The sequence below is a fragment of the Lemur catta genome, chromosome 12 (genome assembly GCF_020740605.2).
Source record: "Lemur catta isolate mLemCat1 chromosome 12, mLemCat1.pri, whole genome shotgun sequence".
Taxonomy (NCBI): Eukaryota; Metazoa; Chordata; class Mammalia; order Primates; family Lemuridae; genus Lemur; species Lemur catta.
In genome coordinates, this window is record NC_059139.1 from 83,657,960 (window position 1) to 83,677,713 (window position 19,754).

The 19,754-nt window shown below is 35.3% G+C and overlaps 1 protein-coding gene across 2 annotated transcripts in view; it reads left to right on the forward strand.

Moving 5' to 3' along the window:
- Positions 1 to 19,754, forward strand: part of HSD17B4 (hydroxysteroid 17-beta dehydrogenase 4) — an 82,894-nt gene that overhangs the window by 45,552 nt on the left and 17,588 nt on the right. For both annotated transcript variants that reach the window (XM_045566145.1, XM_045566147.1), the window contains exons 17-20: positions 4,479 to 4,544; positions 15,565 to 15,634; positions 16,623 to 16,729; positions 17,974 to 18,060. In XM_045566145.1, coding sequence (XP_045422101.1) covers positions 4,479 to 4,544; positions 15,565 to 15,634; positions 16,623 to 16,729; positions 17,974 to 18,060 — 330 coding nt within the window. The remainder of the gene's footprint in view (positions 1 to 4,478; positions 4,545 to 15,564; positions 15,635 to 16,622; positions 16,730 to 17,973; positions 18,061 to 19,754) is intronic.

Genomic DNA, 19,754 nt, shown 5'->3' on the forward strand with positions numbered 1-19,754 from the left:
TAAATGACCTCAGAATTTCTCTCGTGTAAGACAATTCTAATTACTCTTCAGTTCTCAAATTCTAAAAACATTTTTCCTAAAAATATTTTATAATTTGGGTTTTACGTTAATTTAATGTGGCCTTTACCTCTAAGTTATTTGAGGTAATGAGATTATACTGTAGTTTATATTTTTCTGTAGTAAATATAGTATTATTTAAAGCAATATTGAAAGACAGCATCTGAGATAGAGGCATAAGGAACTTCTTGGACCCTCTTGCCAGCAAAACAAGCATAACTTGTAAAAAATTATTTATGAACAACCATTTAAAGTCTCTGGAATTGTCGTAAGGGTGTATAGCAAATGAAGAAACATTTATTCAAGAAAATCTACTGCATTTTTTTAAGAACAGTGAGAATCTGTGGCATCTGAGCATCAACCTTCTCCCTTCCTCCTTCCTCCCCTGGGTCAGCATGACAGAAGCTGTACTTCAGGCATGTGTGGTCAAGAGCACAGGCTCCCTCTGCCTTCAGCTCCCAGTATAGGGCCATGCTATCTTCCTGGGAGGGGCAGGCCACTAGCTTTTCTAAACCTCTCGCCACCACCTTTGAATTGCAGATACTCTATTCCAGGTAAAAGTGGCTGACTTGTGTAGGGTTCTATTTCTCCATCCAGCCCTCACTTATAGGGTGGAAACTCTACCCCACCCATGGCAGGCTGAGAATACTGGGGCCCTAATTGCCCTTGCTTCCACTTTCCCATAGGGTGGAGGTTTTATGGTTGGAGGGGCAACCTGAGAAGACCAGAAGCTACCACCCCTTCCCAGCTACCTTCTTATAAAGCAAGGGTGTCACCTGGAGAGAAATATGCCACTATTCCTGTCCCCATCTTTGCAGCAGTGGTACAGAAGTTTTGCCTAGGGGGAAAGGGAAGGTGTTATAACAGCTCTGAAGCTCTTCTCAAGGAAACTGACTTTTTTTTGGAATTGTTTGGAAGTTCAAGCATAAGGGTGCCCTCAAAAACAAGGTGACTGTAGTGGTAAGCAATTAAGAGAAGGTTAGTAGTTCCATGAGAGCAGGAAGCTAAAGTGTAGCCCAGCTAGAAATTTACCAGAAAGAACTAGGAAAGAGGCAGCTGAGAACAGCTCTCCAGGGATTGTGGTGACAAAGCTCAAAGACTGGCCTCAAAGACCATCCCTGAAAAGAGGGCTGAATTTAATTGGATCGGATTGTAGGACAATTTATGCATGAGGACATTGTTGAAAATAATAGAACAGTCATCTGGCAATTATTGGAGCCTAATAGCTGGGTATGATACCTAAAGAGGCAGATAGCTTAATAGAGATCAGGGAGAGACAAAGAAAGCCCTGCCAAAACCAGTGTAATCCCAGGGAGGCTGTGTGCCTACTCAAGGTGTACCCTCTGAGAAGGAATGTCAGAGACTATATGCTGTGGGGGAAAGAGATTTATCTAAAATAGTCTAGCCAAGTTACTAAAAAAATAAATAATAACAACAATCTCTGGGAGGGAGATCGGTATCCAGAGTTGTTATAATGTATTATCTGAAATGTCCAGTTATTAACAAAAATTATATGACATGGAGGAAACAGGAGAATGTGACCCAAAGAGAGGGAAAAAATACAAAACCAAAAACCAAAAACAAAACAGGCAACAGAAACTGCCTTTGAGAGGACTTAGTAGGCAAAGACTTCAAAGCAGCTATTATAAATATATTTAAAGAACTAAAGGAAGCCATGCTTAAAGAAGGAAAGTATGATGATAATGATCCATCAAATAAAGAATATTAATAAATAGATATAAATTATAAGAAAGAACCAAATAGAAATTTTAGAGCTGAAAGTATAATAACTAAAATAAAAAAAATTACTGTTGAGGGGCCCAAATGTAGATTTGAACTGATGGTAGAAAGAATAAAAAAAACTTGAAGATAGATCGATAATGATTATGCAATCTGAAGAACAAAGAGAAAAAAAAGAAAAGAAAAAAGAATGAATAGGTTCAGAGAAATGTGGGATACCATTAAGTATACTAACATTCATATGAGTATATCAGAAAGAAAGGAGGAGAAAAAAAATTAGAAAAAATAATGGCTTTGATTAAAAACATTAATCCACACATCCAAGAAGCTCAGCCAGCTCCAAATAGATTATAAACCCAAAGAGATCTACACTCTGTGCATCATAGTAAAAATATGGAAAGCCAGGAGCAAAGAGAAAAATCTTGAAAATAGCAAGAGAAAAATGACTCACTACTTAGAAAGGAACCACAGTAAGATTAATAGCTGACTTCTGACTTCTCATCAGGCACAGTGGAGGCCGAAAGACAGTGGATATATTCAGAGTGTTGAAAGGAAAACAAACAAAAAAACCCTGTCAACCAAGAATCTTATAACCAGCAAAACTATGTTTCTAAAATGAATGCAAAATAAAGACATTCCTAGATAAACAAAAACTGAGAGAATTTATTGCTAGCAATACTGCCTTATAAGAAATACTAAGGGAAATTCTTCAAGTTGATAGCAAGTGACCACATATTATATAATTCCATTTATATGAAATATTCAAGTTAGGCAAATCTGTAGAGATAGAAAATAGATTAGAGGTTGCCAAGGGCTGGCAAAGAAAGGGGACAATGGAGAGTGCTGATGGGTATAGGGTCTCTTTTTGGGGAGTTGAAAATGTGCTAAAGTTGATTTTGGTGATGGTTGTACAACTCTGTGAATATACTAAAAACTATTGGATTGTACATTTTAAATGGGTAAATTACATGTGAATTATGATGTCTTTAAGCTATTTAAAAATTAATATTGATCAATACTATATGAAAACCATGTTTGAGGCACAGATTTTTAAAAATTTATGATCATTTATTGTTGTATGTGGGAAAATGACCTTGACAGCTATTAGATGAGAATTTTTTACATGGGGTTTTATCTATATATAGGTAGCAACTTGTGAGTTATTAAGAACACTAATGCAAGTTGTACATTTAGCAAGCATACACAGTGGCCTTGTCTCAATGGAAAGCTTAGAAATATTATATTCACTCTTCAATATTTCAAGCTTTTAGTGAAGATTTGTTAGAAAGGGAAAAATCTGAGACTGTATTAAAGTAATATTAAAGTAATATGAAGTATTGTATACCAGCAAAGAGTCTAAATTAAATCCTGTTCTCTGGGTACTCCTCTAGATGTTATTGTAATAATTAAACAGAATTTTCTTACTAGTATCATTAGTTACTTTGAGAGAAAATAAGAGCTGATGCCAAGCTGTGTTACATAAACTGGTTGCTATTGTGTTAACAGTAAAACTATTATGGCAACACTGTCTTAAGTGCCTTTTGCACATATCTTTATGCCCATGGCTTACAAATGATTATGTGGAATAAAGGATACTCAACATTTTTTTTCTTTTTCGTTTTAAAATTTTTTATAGGGCAGCCCTCAGAACTAGGACAGGTTCAGAGAGTTCCCAGTTCTCAAAAATTTTAAAAGACTGCTCAGGACCTCTAGAGTGAAGAATGAAGTCAGGTCCTCCAAAACTCAGAATGAACTGAAAATAAATTTATAAATAAAACTTATAAAATACACTGGATGCAATTAAAACAAAGAAGGGGTACAATTCATACAGTGGCTTTTGAAAAATGGTAGCCTTTTGTTTTTTTAGAAGTAGGCACTTTATGATCTTTTATTTATTATCACGTTTTTGGGGGGATTTGTGAAGATGAATTTGGGAATATATCTAAACTGGGCATTTTAGTAATAAAAAGCCCACTAATTCCTTAATGGTTTGAAAGAATAAAAGCTGACTTTATTGCTGCAAATTTACCTAATACAGAATAAGTGGATAATATAATTTTACCCCTGTTATAAATTATTGAAAAGTAGATATTAGCTACTTGAATATAATTCAACTGATAAGAATGTTTTTATCTTTTCTTTGGTTTACATCAGCCATAAATTTGTGCTCAACTACTTATTTTGTAGATGCTGCAAAGTTTTCACCAAGTATTAGTTTTAAGTGTTAGCATTAAGGGATCATAATAATTCAAAATCTTTTTGGTAACTGAGTTTAAAATAATTATTTTGTTAAGATGGCAAATGAAAATATGTAGAGTTAAAAGGACCAGTTTTAAAGACTGAATAAATTTAGATTTGAATTGTATGTCAAATTTTTATAGTTGTCATCATCTATTACATAGGGAAAAAATGTCCTTAACTTTTTCTCCTTTGTGGCCTGGGGAATGGATGTGTTTATGTAATTCTTTAATTAAAAAATGTCATTTCAGGGAAATCGTAATGCATATGAAGCTAGGAGTTATGAACTTTTAAATGTCATTATCTCCCAAATATAAAATATATTTGTCTAATTTGCAGACTATATTATGTTTGAAACATGGTTGTTTATCAAATGCCAGTTTGAGTAAAGAGAATAATGACATTTTATAGTTAAGATTTAACATTTAATGTCTTGATTTTAGGTAGCTGTAGCCATACCTAATAGACCTCCTGATGCTGTGCTTACGGATACCACCTCACTTAATCAGGTGAGATTATATTTTTGAAAAGTGATAAATCCACCTGGTTGATGACAGTTTTTTATTTATTACTCTGAGACCATATAACGTACATCTAAAACGTGGTGCCTATGTCTTCAACATAATAAAGAATAAAGACATGTTTTCTGTGATTAGAATTTCTAAATTTTTTTTTTATGTTTACTTTTATTTATTTATTTATTTTTTGAGGCAGAGTCTCGCTCTGTTGCCTGGGCTAGAGTGCCGTGGCATCAGCCTCGCTCACAGCAACCTCAAACTCCTGGGCTCAAGCAATCCTCTTGCCTCAGCCTCCCGAGTAGCTGGGACTACAGGCATGTGCCACCATGCCCGGCTAATTTTTTCTATAGATATTTTTAGTTGTCCATATAATTTCTTTCTATTTTTAGTAGAGACAGGGTCTTACTCTTGTTCAGGCTGGTCTCAAACTCCTGAGCTCAAACAATCCACCCACCTCGGCCTCCCAGCGTGCTAGGATTACAGGCCTGAGCCACTGTGCCCAGCCTTTATTTATTTTTTAATATGATTTTTGTCATACAATATCCCTGCAGGTTCATTCTCCTTAAAGATACATGATTTTAAAAAAAGTTTGTTATCCTTTTCTTAGTTCCCAGGGTTGTAAGTCAGCAGTTAGTAAACACCTAATGTACTTGATTCATGGAGGACACTGCTAAGTGACTCTTCATCATCATACATTGATGTCGATGGCTACTGTGTTTACAGTGGGTATCATGTGCCATTCATTCTGTTCCACTTTTTCTTTTTCCAGAATATTATAGGGCTACAAACGTTTTGATTACATGATTTGTTTTTGTGCATTTTAAGTCAAAGTTATAAATGTGCCCATCACCAAGGTAGTGTGCATTGTACCTGTTAGGTGTAAATTTACCTCTCCTCTTCTTATCCCTCCCACCTACTTGGTTTCAATTGAGTTTTACTATCATATATGCACCTAGGTGTTGATCGATTAGTTCCACATTAATAGTGAAGACCTGTGTTTGTATTTCCATTCTGGCAATACTTCATTTAGAAGAATGGTCTCTAATTCCATCTAGGTTGTTACAAAAGGTATTAGTTCACCATTCTTTTTATGGCTGTGTAGTACTCCATAGTATACATATACCACATTTTATTAATCCACTCATGCACTGATGGGCACTTGGGTAGATTCCACATCTTTGCAAATGTCAATTGTGCTGCAATAAACATTTGAGTGCACATGTCTTTTTGATAAAATGACTTTTTTCATTTGGATAAATACCCAATAGTGAGATTGCTGGATCAAATGGTAGGTTTACTTTTAGTTCTTTGCGATACCTCTATTATTATTTTCCATAGAGGCTATACTAGTTTGCAGTCCCACCAACAACGTATAAGTGTTCCCTTCTCTCCACATTCATGCCAGCATCTGTTGTTTTGGGACTTTTTGATAAAGGCCATTCTCACTCGGGTGGAGTGATGTCTTATTGTGGTTTTGATTTACATTTCCTTGATGATTAGAGACTTTGAGCATTTTTTCATGTTTTTTGGCCATTAGTCTATTTTCTTTTGAAAAGGTCCTGTTTCTGTCTTTTGCCCACTTTTTAATGGGGTTCTTTGATTTTTTTCTTGCTAAATTACTTGAGTTCTTTATAGATTCTGGTTATCAGCCCTTTATGAGATGTATAGCATGCAAATATTTTGTCCCATTTTGTTGGTTGTCTATTCACTCTATTGATTGTTTCTTTGGCTGTACAGAAGCTTTGTAGTTTAATTAAGTCCCATTTATTAATTTTTATTGTTGCTGTGATTGCCTTTGGGGTCTTCTTCATAAATTCTTTGTCTAGGCCAATATCTAGAAGAGTTTTTCCAACATTTTTTTCTAGAATTCTTATAGTTTCATGTCTTAGGTCATTCATTGTGAATTAATTTTTTGTGAGTGGTGAGAGGTGCAGATCCTGTTTTCATCTTCTACATGTGGCTATCCAATTTTCCCAGCACCATTTATTAAATAGATATTCTTTTCCCCAGTATATGTTTTTGTCTGCTTTGTCAAAGATCAGATGGCAATATGATGAAATGGTTTTATATCTGGGTTCTCTCTTCTGATCCATAGGTCTATGTCTCTGTTTTTGTGCCAGTACCATGCTATTTTGGTTACTGTAGCCTTGTATTATAGCTTGAAGTCTGGAAAAGTGATGCCTCCTGATTTGTTCTTATTGCCTAAGGTTGTTTTCACTGTTCGGGGTCTTTTCTTGTTTATACGAAGTGTAGAACTATTTTTCCTATATCTGTGAAAAATGACATTGGTATTTTAATGGGGATTTCATTCAGTCTGTAGATAACTTTGGGTAATATAGACATTTTAACAATGTTGATTCTGCCCATCCATGAGCATGATATGTTTTTCCATCTGTTTATGTCCTCTGCAGTGTCTTTCCTCAGTGTTTTGTAGTTCTCCCTGTAGAGGTCTTTCACTTCATTAGTTAAATATATTCCTTGGCTGGGTGTTGTGGTTCATGCCTGTAATCCTAGCACTCTAGGAGGCCAAGGCAGGAAGATCGCTTGAGGTCAGGAGTTCGAGATCAGCTTGAGCAAGAGTGAGACACCATTTCTACTAAAAATAGAAAAACATTAGTCAGTCATGGTGGCACTCACCTGTAGTCCCAGCTGATCGGGAGGCTGAGGCAGGAGGATTGCTTGAGCCCATGAGTTTGAGGTTGCTGTGAGCTAGACTGATGCCACAGTACTCTAGCCTGGGTGGCAGAGCAAGACACTGTCTAAAAAAACCCCATATATATATATGTATATTCTTAATTGTTTTATTTTCTTTGTTGCTATTGTGAAAGGTATTGAGTCTTTGATTTGGTTCTCAGCTTGACTGTTGTTGGCATATATGAGTGCTACTGATATGTGTACACTGATTTTGTAACCTGAAACTTTGCTGAATTTGTTTATCAATTCTGAGAGACTCTTGGTAGAATCTTTGGGTTTTTCTAAATATAAGATCATACCGTTAGTGAAGAGTGATAGTTTGACCTCCTCTTTCCTGATTTGGATACTGTTAATATTCTTCTCTTGCCTGATTGCCCTGGCTAGGACTTCCAGCATTATATTGAATAGGAGTGGTGACAGTGGGCATCCTTGACTTGTTTTAACTTTTAGGTATAATGCTTTTAACTTTTCCCCATTCTTTCTGATGTTGGCTGTGGGTTTGGCATATGTGGCTTTTATCATTTTGAGTTAAGTCCCATCTATGCCTATTTTGTTAAGCTTTCTTATTATAAAAAGGCACACTGGGTTTTATCAAATGCTTTTTCTGCATCTATTGAGAGGATCATATGGTCTTTGTTTTTGCTTCTATTTATGTGGTGAATTACATTTATAGATTTGTGTATGTTGAACCATCCCTGAATCTCTAATATGAAGCCTACTTGGCTGTTGTGTATGATTTTTTTGATATGCAGCTAAATTTGGTTTGTGAGGATTTATTCAGAATTTTTATGTCTATATTCATAAGGATATTGGTCTGTAGTTTTATTTTTTTGTTGTGTCCTTTCTTGGCTTTGGTATCAAGGTAACAATGGCTTCATAGAGTGGGTTGGGGAAGATTCCTTCCTTCTTGATGTTCTGGAATAATTTCTGCAGGACAGTGTAGGAACTAGTTCAGTATAGGAACCAGTTCTTCTTTGAAAGTCTGGTAAAATTTGGGTGTGAAACCATCTGGTCTGGGACTTTTTTTTGTTGGAAGATTTTTTATTGCTGCTTCAATTTCAATATTTGATATTGATCTATTCAGGAATTCTGTTTTTTCCTGATTGAGCCTAGGGAGGCTGTGTGTTTCCAAGACTTTGTCCATTTCCTCCACGTTTTCAAGTTAATGTGCTTAGAGATTTTTAAAGTATTCAGAGATGATATTTTGTATTTTCATGGTATCAGTTGCGATTTTTCCTTTTCCATTTCTGATTGAGCTCATTAGAGCCCTTTCTTTTCTGCTTCTGGTTAATCTAGTTAGAGGCCTGTCAGTTTTGTTTATCTCTTCAACGAACTAACTTTTTGTTTCTTTAATCTGCTGTATAATTCTTTTGTTATCAATTTCATTTAGATCTGTTCTCAACTTGGTTAATTTCTTTTCTTCTCCTGGGTTTGGGATTGGTTTGCTCTTTCTTTTCCAGTTCCTTGAGATGATTCATTGAATTGTTGATGTGATCTTTGTGTTTTTTGGATGTAGGCATTTTATGGCTATGAAATTTCCTCTCAGGACTGCTTTAGTAGTTTCCTACAGATTTTGATGACTTGTGTCCCCTTTATCATTGAGTTCCAAGAATCTTTTGATTTCCATCTTAATTTCCTCCTTGACCCAGCTATCATTTATCAGTAGGTTGTTTAGTTTCCATGATTTTGTGTTTAGGTGAGTGTTTCTGTTGGAGTTGATTTCTAATTTTATTCCTTTATGGTATGAGAAGATCTGTGGTATAATTTCTATTTTTTAAATTTGTTGAGACATGTTTTGTGGCCTAGGATGTGATCATTCTTGGGGAATGTCCTGTGAGCTGATAAGAAAAACATATATTCAGTGGTTTTAGGGTATAATGTTCTGTCATTGTGTGTTAGGCCCATTTGCTCTAGAATTCTGTTTAAGTCCATTGTTTCTTTGTTTATTTTTTGTTTGGAGGATCTGTCCCATTCTGTCAGTGGGGTGTTGAAGTCCCTGGCGACTACACTGCTGCTGTTTATCATTTTGTCTAGATGAAGTGGGCTTTGCTTTATGAATCTCGGCACACCTGTGGTAGGTGCATAAGTATTTAGAATTGTTATGTCTTCTTGTTCAATTGTTCTCTTTACCATTATGTAGTGCCCATTTTTGTCTTTTATTACTTTTATTGATTTGAAGACTTAAGTTATCTGATATGAGAATGGCTACACCAGCTTTCTTTGGTTTCCATTTGTGTGGAATATTATTTTCCATCCCTTCACCTTGAGTCTGAATGAGTCCTTGTAGGTTAGATGTGTTTCCTGGAGACAGCAGATACTTGGCTTGTATATTTTATCCATTCAGCCAGCCTGAGTCTCCTGAGTGTGGAGTTCAAGCCATATAGGTTTATTGAGAGAATTTATAAGTGTGGTGTATTTCTCTGCTTCCTGTTGAGTAGAACTTTATTTCTCTGTTTTACCTCTTGAGCCATTGTGTTATCTGGGCTCTGACCTTTGTCTTTTGGGTGATTTTACACTGGTAGGTGTTTATTGTGTTGCTCTGTGTATAATACGGTTCTGCGTACTTCTTACAGGGCAGGTCTGGTCTTGACAAATTCCCTCAGTGTCTGCTTGTTTGAGAAGGTCTTTATTTCTCCCTCATATTAATATAAGAAACTTAGTTTTATAGGATACAAAATTCTAGGCTGGCCATTATTTTATTTGAGAAGACTGAGAATGGGGCCACAGTACCTTCTGTTTTATAAGATCTCAGTTGAGAAATCTGTAGTTAGTCTGATAGGTTTTCCTTTATAAGTTACCTGATTTTTTTCACCTTACTGCTTATAGGAGTGCCTCTTTCATGTTTACTTTGGCCAATCTGATGACATGTGTCATGGTGATCGCCTCTTTGCATTGAATCTCCTGGGAGTCCTTTGGGCATCTTGTATCTGAATATCTAGATTTCTAGTAAGACCAGGGAGATTTTCCTCTATTATTCCCTCAAATAGGTTTCCAAAAAAAAAAAACCCTTGTGTATTTTCTTCTTCACCCTCAGTGATGCCTATGATTCTTATGTTAGACCTTTTCTCTACATAATCCCACATTTCTTATGGGCTTTGTTCATTCATCTTATTCCTCTGTTCTTTATCTTTGACTGACTTGTTTAATTCAAAGGTGATGTCTTCAAGCTCTTAGATTCTTAAGCCGTACACTTTGTTTTGTAATTCCTTGAATGAATTTTTCATTTCCAGAAGTTCTGCTTGGTTTTTCTTTAATAATTTGATTTCTTTAGAGAATTTTTCATTCATTTCCTGCATTGTTTTTGTGACTTCTTTGTCTTGGGTTTCTATTTTCTCTTGCATTTCATTGAGCTTCCTTACAATCCATATTTGAAATTCTTCATCTGTCATTTAAATATTTTCCTTTAGGCTGGTATGCATTGGTAAGGAGTTATTGTTTTCTTTGGGGGTGTCCTTTTGCTTTGATTTTTTCATATTTCTTAAGTTCTTTTGTTGGTTCCTTCTCATCTGGCCTTTCAATGAAGAGCTGAGGGTACTAGGGCTGGCTTATGGACCCGTCTCCAAGTCCCTATAGATGAGTTCCTGACCATGCCAGGGAGAGGAATGGTCATCCTGAGTTGCCTTTGTGGTTTTCCACCAGGTTTGATGAACCTCTTGGGTATGCCACGGCTCCATTCTCAGTGTCAGGCTCAGCCAGGAATGTGCCCCTGCTCCAGAGAAATAGGCTTCTCAGCACTGAGCACTCTCATGGTGTCTATGGGGGCGGAGGAGCCGTGATATTCGTGTACTGCGCTCATGTCTTGGGGGGTACTGGGTCTGCCCTCCTGTCCAAGCTGGCTGCGGGCCATCCTGTGAAACATCGCAGCTGCAGCTCCACCCTCAGTGGCAGGCTCAGCCTGTAATGCACCCCCACTGCAGAGAAACGGGCTTCTCAGCACAGAGCACTCTTGAGATTGCTATGGTGGGGAGGGGCTGCAGCTAAAAGCTGGCTTGAGCCAAGATTACTTTCTGTGGTGCCAGGAATGGAGGAGGTGCTGAGGAGGAGGTGTCTACATGTAAGAGTGCTGGCTTTTTGGTCTGTTGTAGCACTCTTCAGGGGGTGAGAGTTTTGTGTCCTGCTGCTTGCCAGAGTCACCCAAGTGGGGGAGGGCCTCTCTGGATTAGGTCCCTGCTGCTGTCCTCTGTTGTTTCTCTTCCTCTTTCTCAGCTTTGCAGCCCTTCTTGGTGGGGTCCCTGGATACCTCTGCTGTCTCTCCCTGTGATCCATATCCCAGCTGCAGCCGTGCTCCACTCTCCTCAGTTCAACCTTCTACTCTTCAGCTGGGGCAGTCTGACAAGCTGTGTCTCTAGTTGGCCATCTTGGCTTCCTCCTCCTAAATTTTTAGTCATCAATTTTTTCCAGATACCAAAAGAAAACATAAAATGATTTTTTATTAGTCAATTCAAAAAGCATAAGGCTGTGGAGTGCTTGCCTAAAGAGACTGCCTATCTTATAATAGTGAAGAATTTCATGGAAGTCTAAGTGCATGATAAAAAAATAGTTAACAGGCAAGTGTTAGTCATCCTTTCCTCTTCAGGAAAGAAAGCAGTGCCACATTGCTTGGAAACTGATTGTTTTATGCCAACTTTAAGCCATCTTGGAAAGGCAAATAAGGCATCTTGGAAAGCAGTAGGTGACTTAATTTTTTTTGTTTGGCATAGAAAATTTGTTTCCTGATTGAAGAGACAAAATGCCTTGTCAATTCACAAATCATGTGAGTGTGTGAAAATTTGTTTAAGGAACAAAAGGCAGCTATAAAGATGAGAAAAGCAAATTTATTTTTGAGAGACCTCAAAATTCTTCTCTAAGGTGGCCAGAAGACTAACCATGCAGATATAGCACAAAATCCTTAAACCTTGAAGGTAATGCTGTGCATGAGCGTGTAATAACAGCAAATTATTCATAAAGTTCACTTATTTTTTAATTTTAATTTTGGTGTGTTTGATATGAGAATTCCTGCAGGATTTATGTTTTCTAGCAAACAGAAGTATAATTTCATGAGCCAGAAAGAATTAAGATTGGCACATATGAATTGTATTTTTTTTTATACCATATAATCAGGTGATGGAAAGAACACGACTTTATTCCTCAGATTAGTTTTTGCCTTTAAATATTTTTCCCATCCTTTGCTGTTGCTTATCAATTTCTTAAAAATGCACTCATATTTATGATTATATAAGGCTTAATAGAGAAATTAATTTTGTTAGGGTACTAAAGAACAGAAAAGGTTTATGGTTTCATGGTACAGAAAACCTAGCAATTGCTTCTTTTCTATTCTTGGGTTACACTGAAATAAAATGTATCTGCTATAGATAAAAAAAAGCTGAATAGTTTCCAGGGTTTGAATTTCTGCACACAGTAAGTAGAGGGTTTTTCTTTCTTTTACTCTTTTTCAGATGACTAGAACTTCTTATTAGCTTTTAGGTAGGGTTTAATATTTTGCTATGTGACAAAAGACAGTTTTTAAGTCAACAATTTTCTTGAACATTTTGTATCATATAATCATTCAAGAATATGATGAAAGCTATATATCATTTCTTCAAAAACAATTTGCATAAAACTTTGCATAAATTTCAGGGTATTTATGAGACATCTGAAATTGAATCCATGCTGTAGGAAATACAAATCAAGTAGAAGTGTCTATTGCCAAGGAATGGAAAGGACACTTGGATACTCAAGACATAGATATCTGAAATAACTAGGGCACCTGTTCCAGGCAATGAATGATTAGATATTAATACAAGGCTTTGATTTGTAGTGTAGGTGCTGTAGACACTCAGAGAGGGGATACTCATTAGAGAATGACATGGAAGGGTTTGGTAGTAAAGATGTGACTTAATTGAACTAAGATGGTATATGGGTATTGTGTCCGCAGATATGTAGGGAGTACAGTGTGGCAGGGAAGGGATTTAGAAGTAATGACAGTAGAGTGTAAAAGAGGAAAAGAGCATGGTGTGTGTATAAGGAGTAAGAATTAGAACATTCACTTTGGAGAACAGTGGAAGATAATTGTGGATGGGCCTTATCTTTAAGGATAAATGGAAATAAATAAAAAAATATGCCATTATAGCATAAACTCTGTGCCTAGGTATTTATATGAATTAAGTGACTTTTTAATTAGGAAACTGATAAATTTTTAGCTCTGCTAATACCATTTTTAGAATATTGTGTTTATAACATCTTTAGGAGAGTTTCTTCATCTTCAAATTGATATGACAATACAAGTATACTTTATAGTTTTTCGTAATTAATAAACAACAAATTCCACTGTAATAATCTAGAAAGACCAAATAATAAATAAATGGCAAATGTCAGACTTTGTATTTGAGGAGAATGAGAACAAATATCTGTAGTTCCCCAGATGCATATCCTATACCATTTATTCTAACAATTAGGATTTTAGTTATTATCATACTAACTAGTAACTTAGGTATTATTAGGCAAAGTTAATCTTTGGCATATTAGTCTACTATCCATTAAAATACAATTATTAAAATTACTGCTGTGCCAAACTGAAAGCAGGCGTAGACTTAAAAATAAGTCTTCCACTGGGAGACCATTGCATGTTTAGGGCACCCCTTTGTTGTCACATAAGCTGTGAAAAGATCATGGATGCAGGTTTGACCATCTGGGTCACTTGCATACACCTACCAGAAAGTATTTATTGTCTGACGGGATCATCTAAATTGAACTGCTGATTAGCTCTATATTTTAGATGCAGAGACTGATTGCATTCCTGATATTGCAGATATCAAGTCATGTCTCTAAAGAATATTCTTTTTCTGCAATTTTCATTTAGACTTTTAGGACCTTAAACAAGCCATGCCAAGTCATTGATGAATCAAAGTGACATAATATTTATATCATCCAGAAAGGTCCCAGCATTTAATTTAGTTTTACTAAAATATTTTCATTATTTTTTATAATTCTTCTACTAAGTGATCACAGTATAGTACACCAATTCTCAGTTTTTAAAAGAAAAAAATGCTTGTACATCCTTTGGTCTTCTAATCTGAACGAGATGTCAGCTGACACTCCCAGCACTTTGGGAAGCCAAGGTGGGAGGATTGTTTGAGCCCAGGAGTTCAAGATCAGCCTGGGCCACATAGTGAGACCCTATCTCTACAAAAAATTTTAAAAATTATCTGGGTGTGGTGGCATGCATGTATAGTCCTAGCTGCTGGGGAGGCTGAGGCAGGAGGATTGTTTGAGCAGTGAGCTATAATTGTACCACAGCACTTCAGCCTAGACAACAGAGTGAGTCCTTGTCTCAAAAAAAAAAAAAAAATATACAAAGGATATTGAAAAGAAAATGAAGTTTTCTTATGAATTATAGAAAATCTTATATTCTGTGAAATCAAACTTGTTAAAAAAGAATAATCAATAATTTAAAAATAAGAAATGAGTAATCTTAAAAAGTCAGATAGACTGACATGGCTAGTCTTTACACAACATTGCAATAGTTTAGAAAATTTAGCACAGCAGTTGATGAGAAAGGGACAAAGTCTTGAGGCAGACCCAAAAGGGTCTGGTTAATAGACACATACATTAAATACTTACTGTTAGCTGTTTTGTGAATGTCTCCCTTGGGGTACTGAAAAGTACTCTTCTAGTTTAAACAATGCACAATTTAAATGCCAAGAAGTATGGTGACTTTTTCCCTGTTGTTATCCATGTCTTTCTGCTAATGCTGCCTTATCTAAGTAAACTAGTGATGTGAAAATCTGGACTAGGCAGAAATTTAATCATAATAGCAAGCTATCAGTCTGTTTTTTTGCAGGGTGAGCTAATGCTCAGGATTTAGTGTACCAGGAGAATGAAAGTTTGTGAGAAGCCTCTGATGCTTATGTCTAGTATTGTGTTATAGGCTTCGATTTAAAACACCACATTAAGAAAGTTGGCATAAATTTTGCTTGGTTAGAGGAGGCTATAATCATTTACCTTATCTTCATTGTGTTTTAATGAGAGTAGACTGATGGATTCCTTTTTGTAAATTTCTGTGTAGGCTGTAGGAATAGTGTTATACCCAGATATAATTCTTGGCTTCTCTTCCTATTATTCGACAATATTTTCCCCCTACTGATTTCAGTAGCAGGTGTTATAAAAAACATTTCATTAAAGGTAATCTTTATTGTTACAAATTATTTTTTTAATCAGAGCCTCAATTAGGTACATTATGATATAGTTCTTATGTAATAATCAGCTATATTTCTTATTTTTCATTTAATGTATTCTAAAACACTGAGTACTAGTTATATTTATAATGCTTTCTCGACAGGCTGCTCTGTACCGCCTCAGTGGAGACTGGAATCCTTTGCATGTTGATCCTAACTTCGCTAGCCTAGCAGGTGAGTTGCTAATAATATGTATGAATGAAAAATATTAGCTATTAGATATTTAATTATCTGAAAAACAAAAGACATTGCTACTTATGACTGGTAGTTTGAGTAACATTTTAAAAATAGCCCTCTCCTTATTACATTTATGCCAGTGATATGGAAAGGTAGGACAGTGTTCAAAAGATGGTACACTTGAAATTCAGATTATGATGCAGTGGATGGTAATCCTGCTAGTGCAAAGTCTAGGGTAGAACCCTGGGAGTGTCTAAGTTATCAGAGAGGACAAGGTCATTGGAGAGTGAGTAAGGAACTGAAAGGTTAGGGAAGGATCATATACCTACATAGATATTTAAATCACCATAGATGATTTCATGGTAACAGCCAAAGCTAAGCAAAACAGGGCCAGGCATGGTGGCCCACGCCTGTCTAGCACTCTGGGAGGCTAAGGCGGCAGGATTGTTTGAACTCAGGAGTTCGAGACTAGCCTGAGCAAGAGTGAGACCCCATCTCTACTAAAAATAGAAAAATTAGTCTCTACTAAAAGAGAAATATTAGCTAGGCATCATGCATGGTGCGCACCTGTAGTCCCAGCTACTTGGGAGGCTGAGGCAAGAGGGTTGCTTGAGCCCAGGAATTTGAGGTTGTGGTGAGCTACGATGACACCACTGCATTGTACCCAGGGCCATAGAGTGAGACTCTGTCTCAAAAAAAAAAAAAAAATAAAAAATAAAATAAATAAAAAAATAAATCATCAAAGCAAAACAATTCTTTGTGTTCCCAGATCTCTCACATTCTTTTCCGTTTTTTTCTTTGTTTATTTCATAATTTTTTCCAAGGAAATATTTATAAAATATTTTCTGTGTTTCTTAAAATAGATGCCATAATTCATGCTAATGCAATTTAAAGATGTATTTTAAGAACACTGAATTAACTATAGTTGGTTTTTAAACATGAAAGGTGCCTATATCTAACTCAGTTCTCTCTCTTTTTTTTTTAGGTTTTAACAAGCCGATATTACATGGATTATGTACATTTGGATTTTCTGCTAGGCATGTTTTACAGCAGTTTGCAGATAATGATGTATCAAGATTCAAGGCAATTAAGGTATATGTAGATTATTACATAATTTGAATATTAGTTCCTTTTTCTATGTTTAGAGAAGAAAAAGTTTTAGTTACTTAATTTAAAATCTGTACTATACTGCAACAATATGTATTTTGAATTCATTGACTTGGCCATCAACAAATTTTTTTTTGTAGGTATAAATAGCTGTACAATGCATCATGAAGAATTCATATAAAATTATAATTTTAACATATTAATTGGATTGTTTTATAAATGAATTAGGTACATACATGTATCAGCACATATGCCTTAAAAATCAAGATTTACTTTTTTTTTAAACTGTCTTGTAATTTGTCTTAATTTGATTGAAAATGTTAAGTAGCTATATTTGAACTCTTATAAACATACACCTATAGCATTTTAGTTTTTGTACTTATAGGTTGATTTTAAGTTTTTATCCATTATGAATAACAAGGGAAAATGTCTGTGTCCACATTAATGTAAGTCAAAAGATGTATACTTAAAAAAAAATTTAAAGCAATGTTAGCTCCAAAACTTTTTATTAGTTTATTTTCCATGTAGCAGTGAAAATGCATTTTCTTTCTATCTTTTTCTTTTTAAAAAACGGGGTCTGTTGCTCAGGCTGGAGTACAGTGGCATGATCACAGCTCACTGCAGCTTTGAACTCCTGGCCTCAAGCAACACTCTTGCCTCAGCCTCCCAAGTTGCTGGGGTTACAGGTGTGAGCTACTGTACCTGGTGAAAATGCATTTTCTCATGTCTTTCGTTTGTTAACACTGATTATTCTAATGCTTTTCATCTTATTACCACTATTTATATCCAATAATATATGCACAGACCAAGTGAAATAATATAGAAAATTATAAAATAAAAAATTGAAATATTTTGCCCTATATGTTCACCCCAGGCCTCATTTCCCAGATGTAAATAGTACTACTTTTAACTATTTCTTTAAGTCATTTTGATGGTCACCTATATAACCCTACCTAATATGATTTTGGTTTTATTTCTTGATTTGTCAAGATAAAACACTACTGATTTTGTACTTTGAAAGACAAAGAATTAGCATACTTATACTAGCTATGGCCTTTTTCTACAAATTTTATCATATTATTTTTAGGTCTTTTGTAAATTTAAATATATTTGAACTTCTATTTTCTTCCCTTTATGCTCTCTACCTACCTTACAATTTTTTTTCTCACAAGTAGAAGAGTTTCATTTTAAAACATTTTTAACCTCACAACTTTTTTGTTTTTTTAAAGGTTCGTTTTGCAAAACCAGTGTATCCAGGACAAACTGTACAAACTGAGATGTGGAAAGAAGGAAACAGAATTCATTTTCAAACCAAGGTATGAATAATAGAGTTAGAGGTGCTTGCTTTGTAACCCTTTCACCGTGCCCTGTTATTTTGTTCCATCTTGGCATTTTTTTGGTTAGTATTGTGGATTTGAGACAAAACTTAGAAAGTTGTTTTTAACCAATGGTAACTTTTAATTGAAAATAAGATGGACCTTGTCTTTTATTTTCAACTAAATTGATACCTATGTAGCAGTGACCCAGCCTGTCTGAGACTCCAACCAACCACGTCTTTGTGGCTCAACCAGTCAACCAAGTCGTTGTCAAAATATAATCTTCAAAACATTAAAGGCATGACTCAGACAGATTATAATGAAAATACAACAAAAATGTATTTAACTCATTAATGAAGGATCTTGCAACAAGATAAAACTGGTTCAAAAGAGAATTAGAACAACAGTTTATACAGACCGACAGGAAAGTCATTCTAAAATAACTTCTCTGAGTTAGAGACAAAGCTAGTTTATATCCTATAGAACATTAAAATGGTATCCTTTATGGTTATCTTTTCTCTGGACAGAAATTATGTGCATCTTGATCACACAAAAATGCACAAATTAACATTTTACATACCAGAGTCTGGTCCTAATTAATAGTAAGTGACAAGCCAACTAAAGCTGTAGCTCCCTATAGGGTTAAGTAATTTTTGGGTGAGGCTGTTAGTAATGCTCCAATAAAATACTTAAAGGACATGCAATCATCATTTACTTGCAAGTTATTAAAAGGTAAATTTTGTTAATACAGTTGGCCAGATTAATACTTTTTGGCCTGATCGTTTTGTACTATATAGGGCAGGTTAAACAACTCCAACAATAATAGTAAGAGCTTCCATTTATTGAGAACCTAGAAGACGATATTATTATCTTTAATATGCATAATAACTTTGCATTTAAATATAAGAAAATATAGGTTCCCAAGAAAATCTAGATGTTCTAAATAACTTGCTTATCATGGTCACATAGCAAGTGGTTGAGCTGGGATAGAAACCCAGCATGGCTCCAAAGTTTAATCCCAGGGCCCTGACTTTCTTTACTGTATCATGTTTTCTTTCACAAATAGGTAACTTTGCAAAATTCTTCTTATGTGGTTGCCTTACTCTTAATTCCTTCCTGTTGCATGCAATATCATTTTCCTGCTTAATTGATACATACTGCTTATTTTACTTTTCAAATTCCTCCTCTTTTTTAGGCTTCGGTATAAACTTCACCTTTTAGAGACAGTCTCTTCCTACTCTGTTCTTTCTCACTGATACATAACACACACATTTACATTCCCTGAAATCCTCCTGCAATTAATATCTGTGCCACACATTTTGTAGCCCTATTTTCTGATTATTTTGTGAAAATTTTATTTTTTGAATAAGATTATGAACTAAAAATGTTGATAACTGTGACCATTAACAGGTTTTTATTTTCCTGAAATTCTAGTAATGACCAGCACATAAATAGTTTCTGTGGATACAAATTTGAAGGGCTGAGAAATAATTTAAAATCTAAATATAATACATTCTTGCCATTTTGATAAATTCTAAACATGCCTTCTTATCTTTTTAGTATATTTGCTGTGTTTTTCCTCAGTGATTAGATGTATTCTTTTTCTATTAGTTCTAAGACTCCTCCCTCCCTTCCCCTCTCTGTTCCTACTGCCTTTCCTTCCTTTCTTTCTGTTGTATTTTAAGAAATATTTT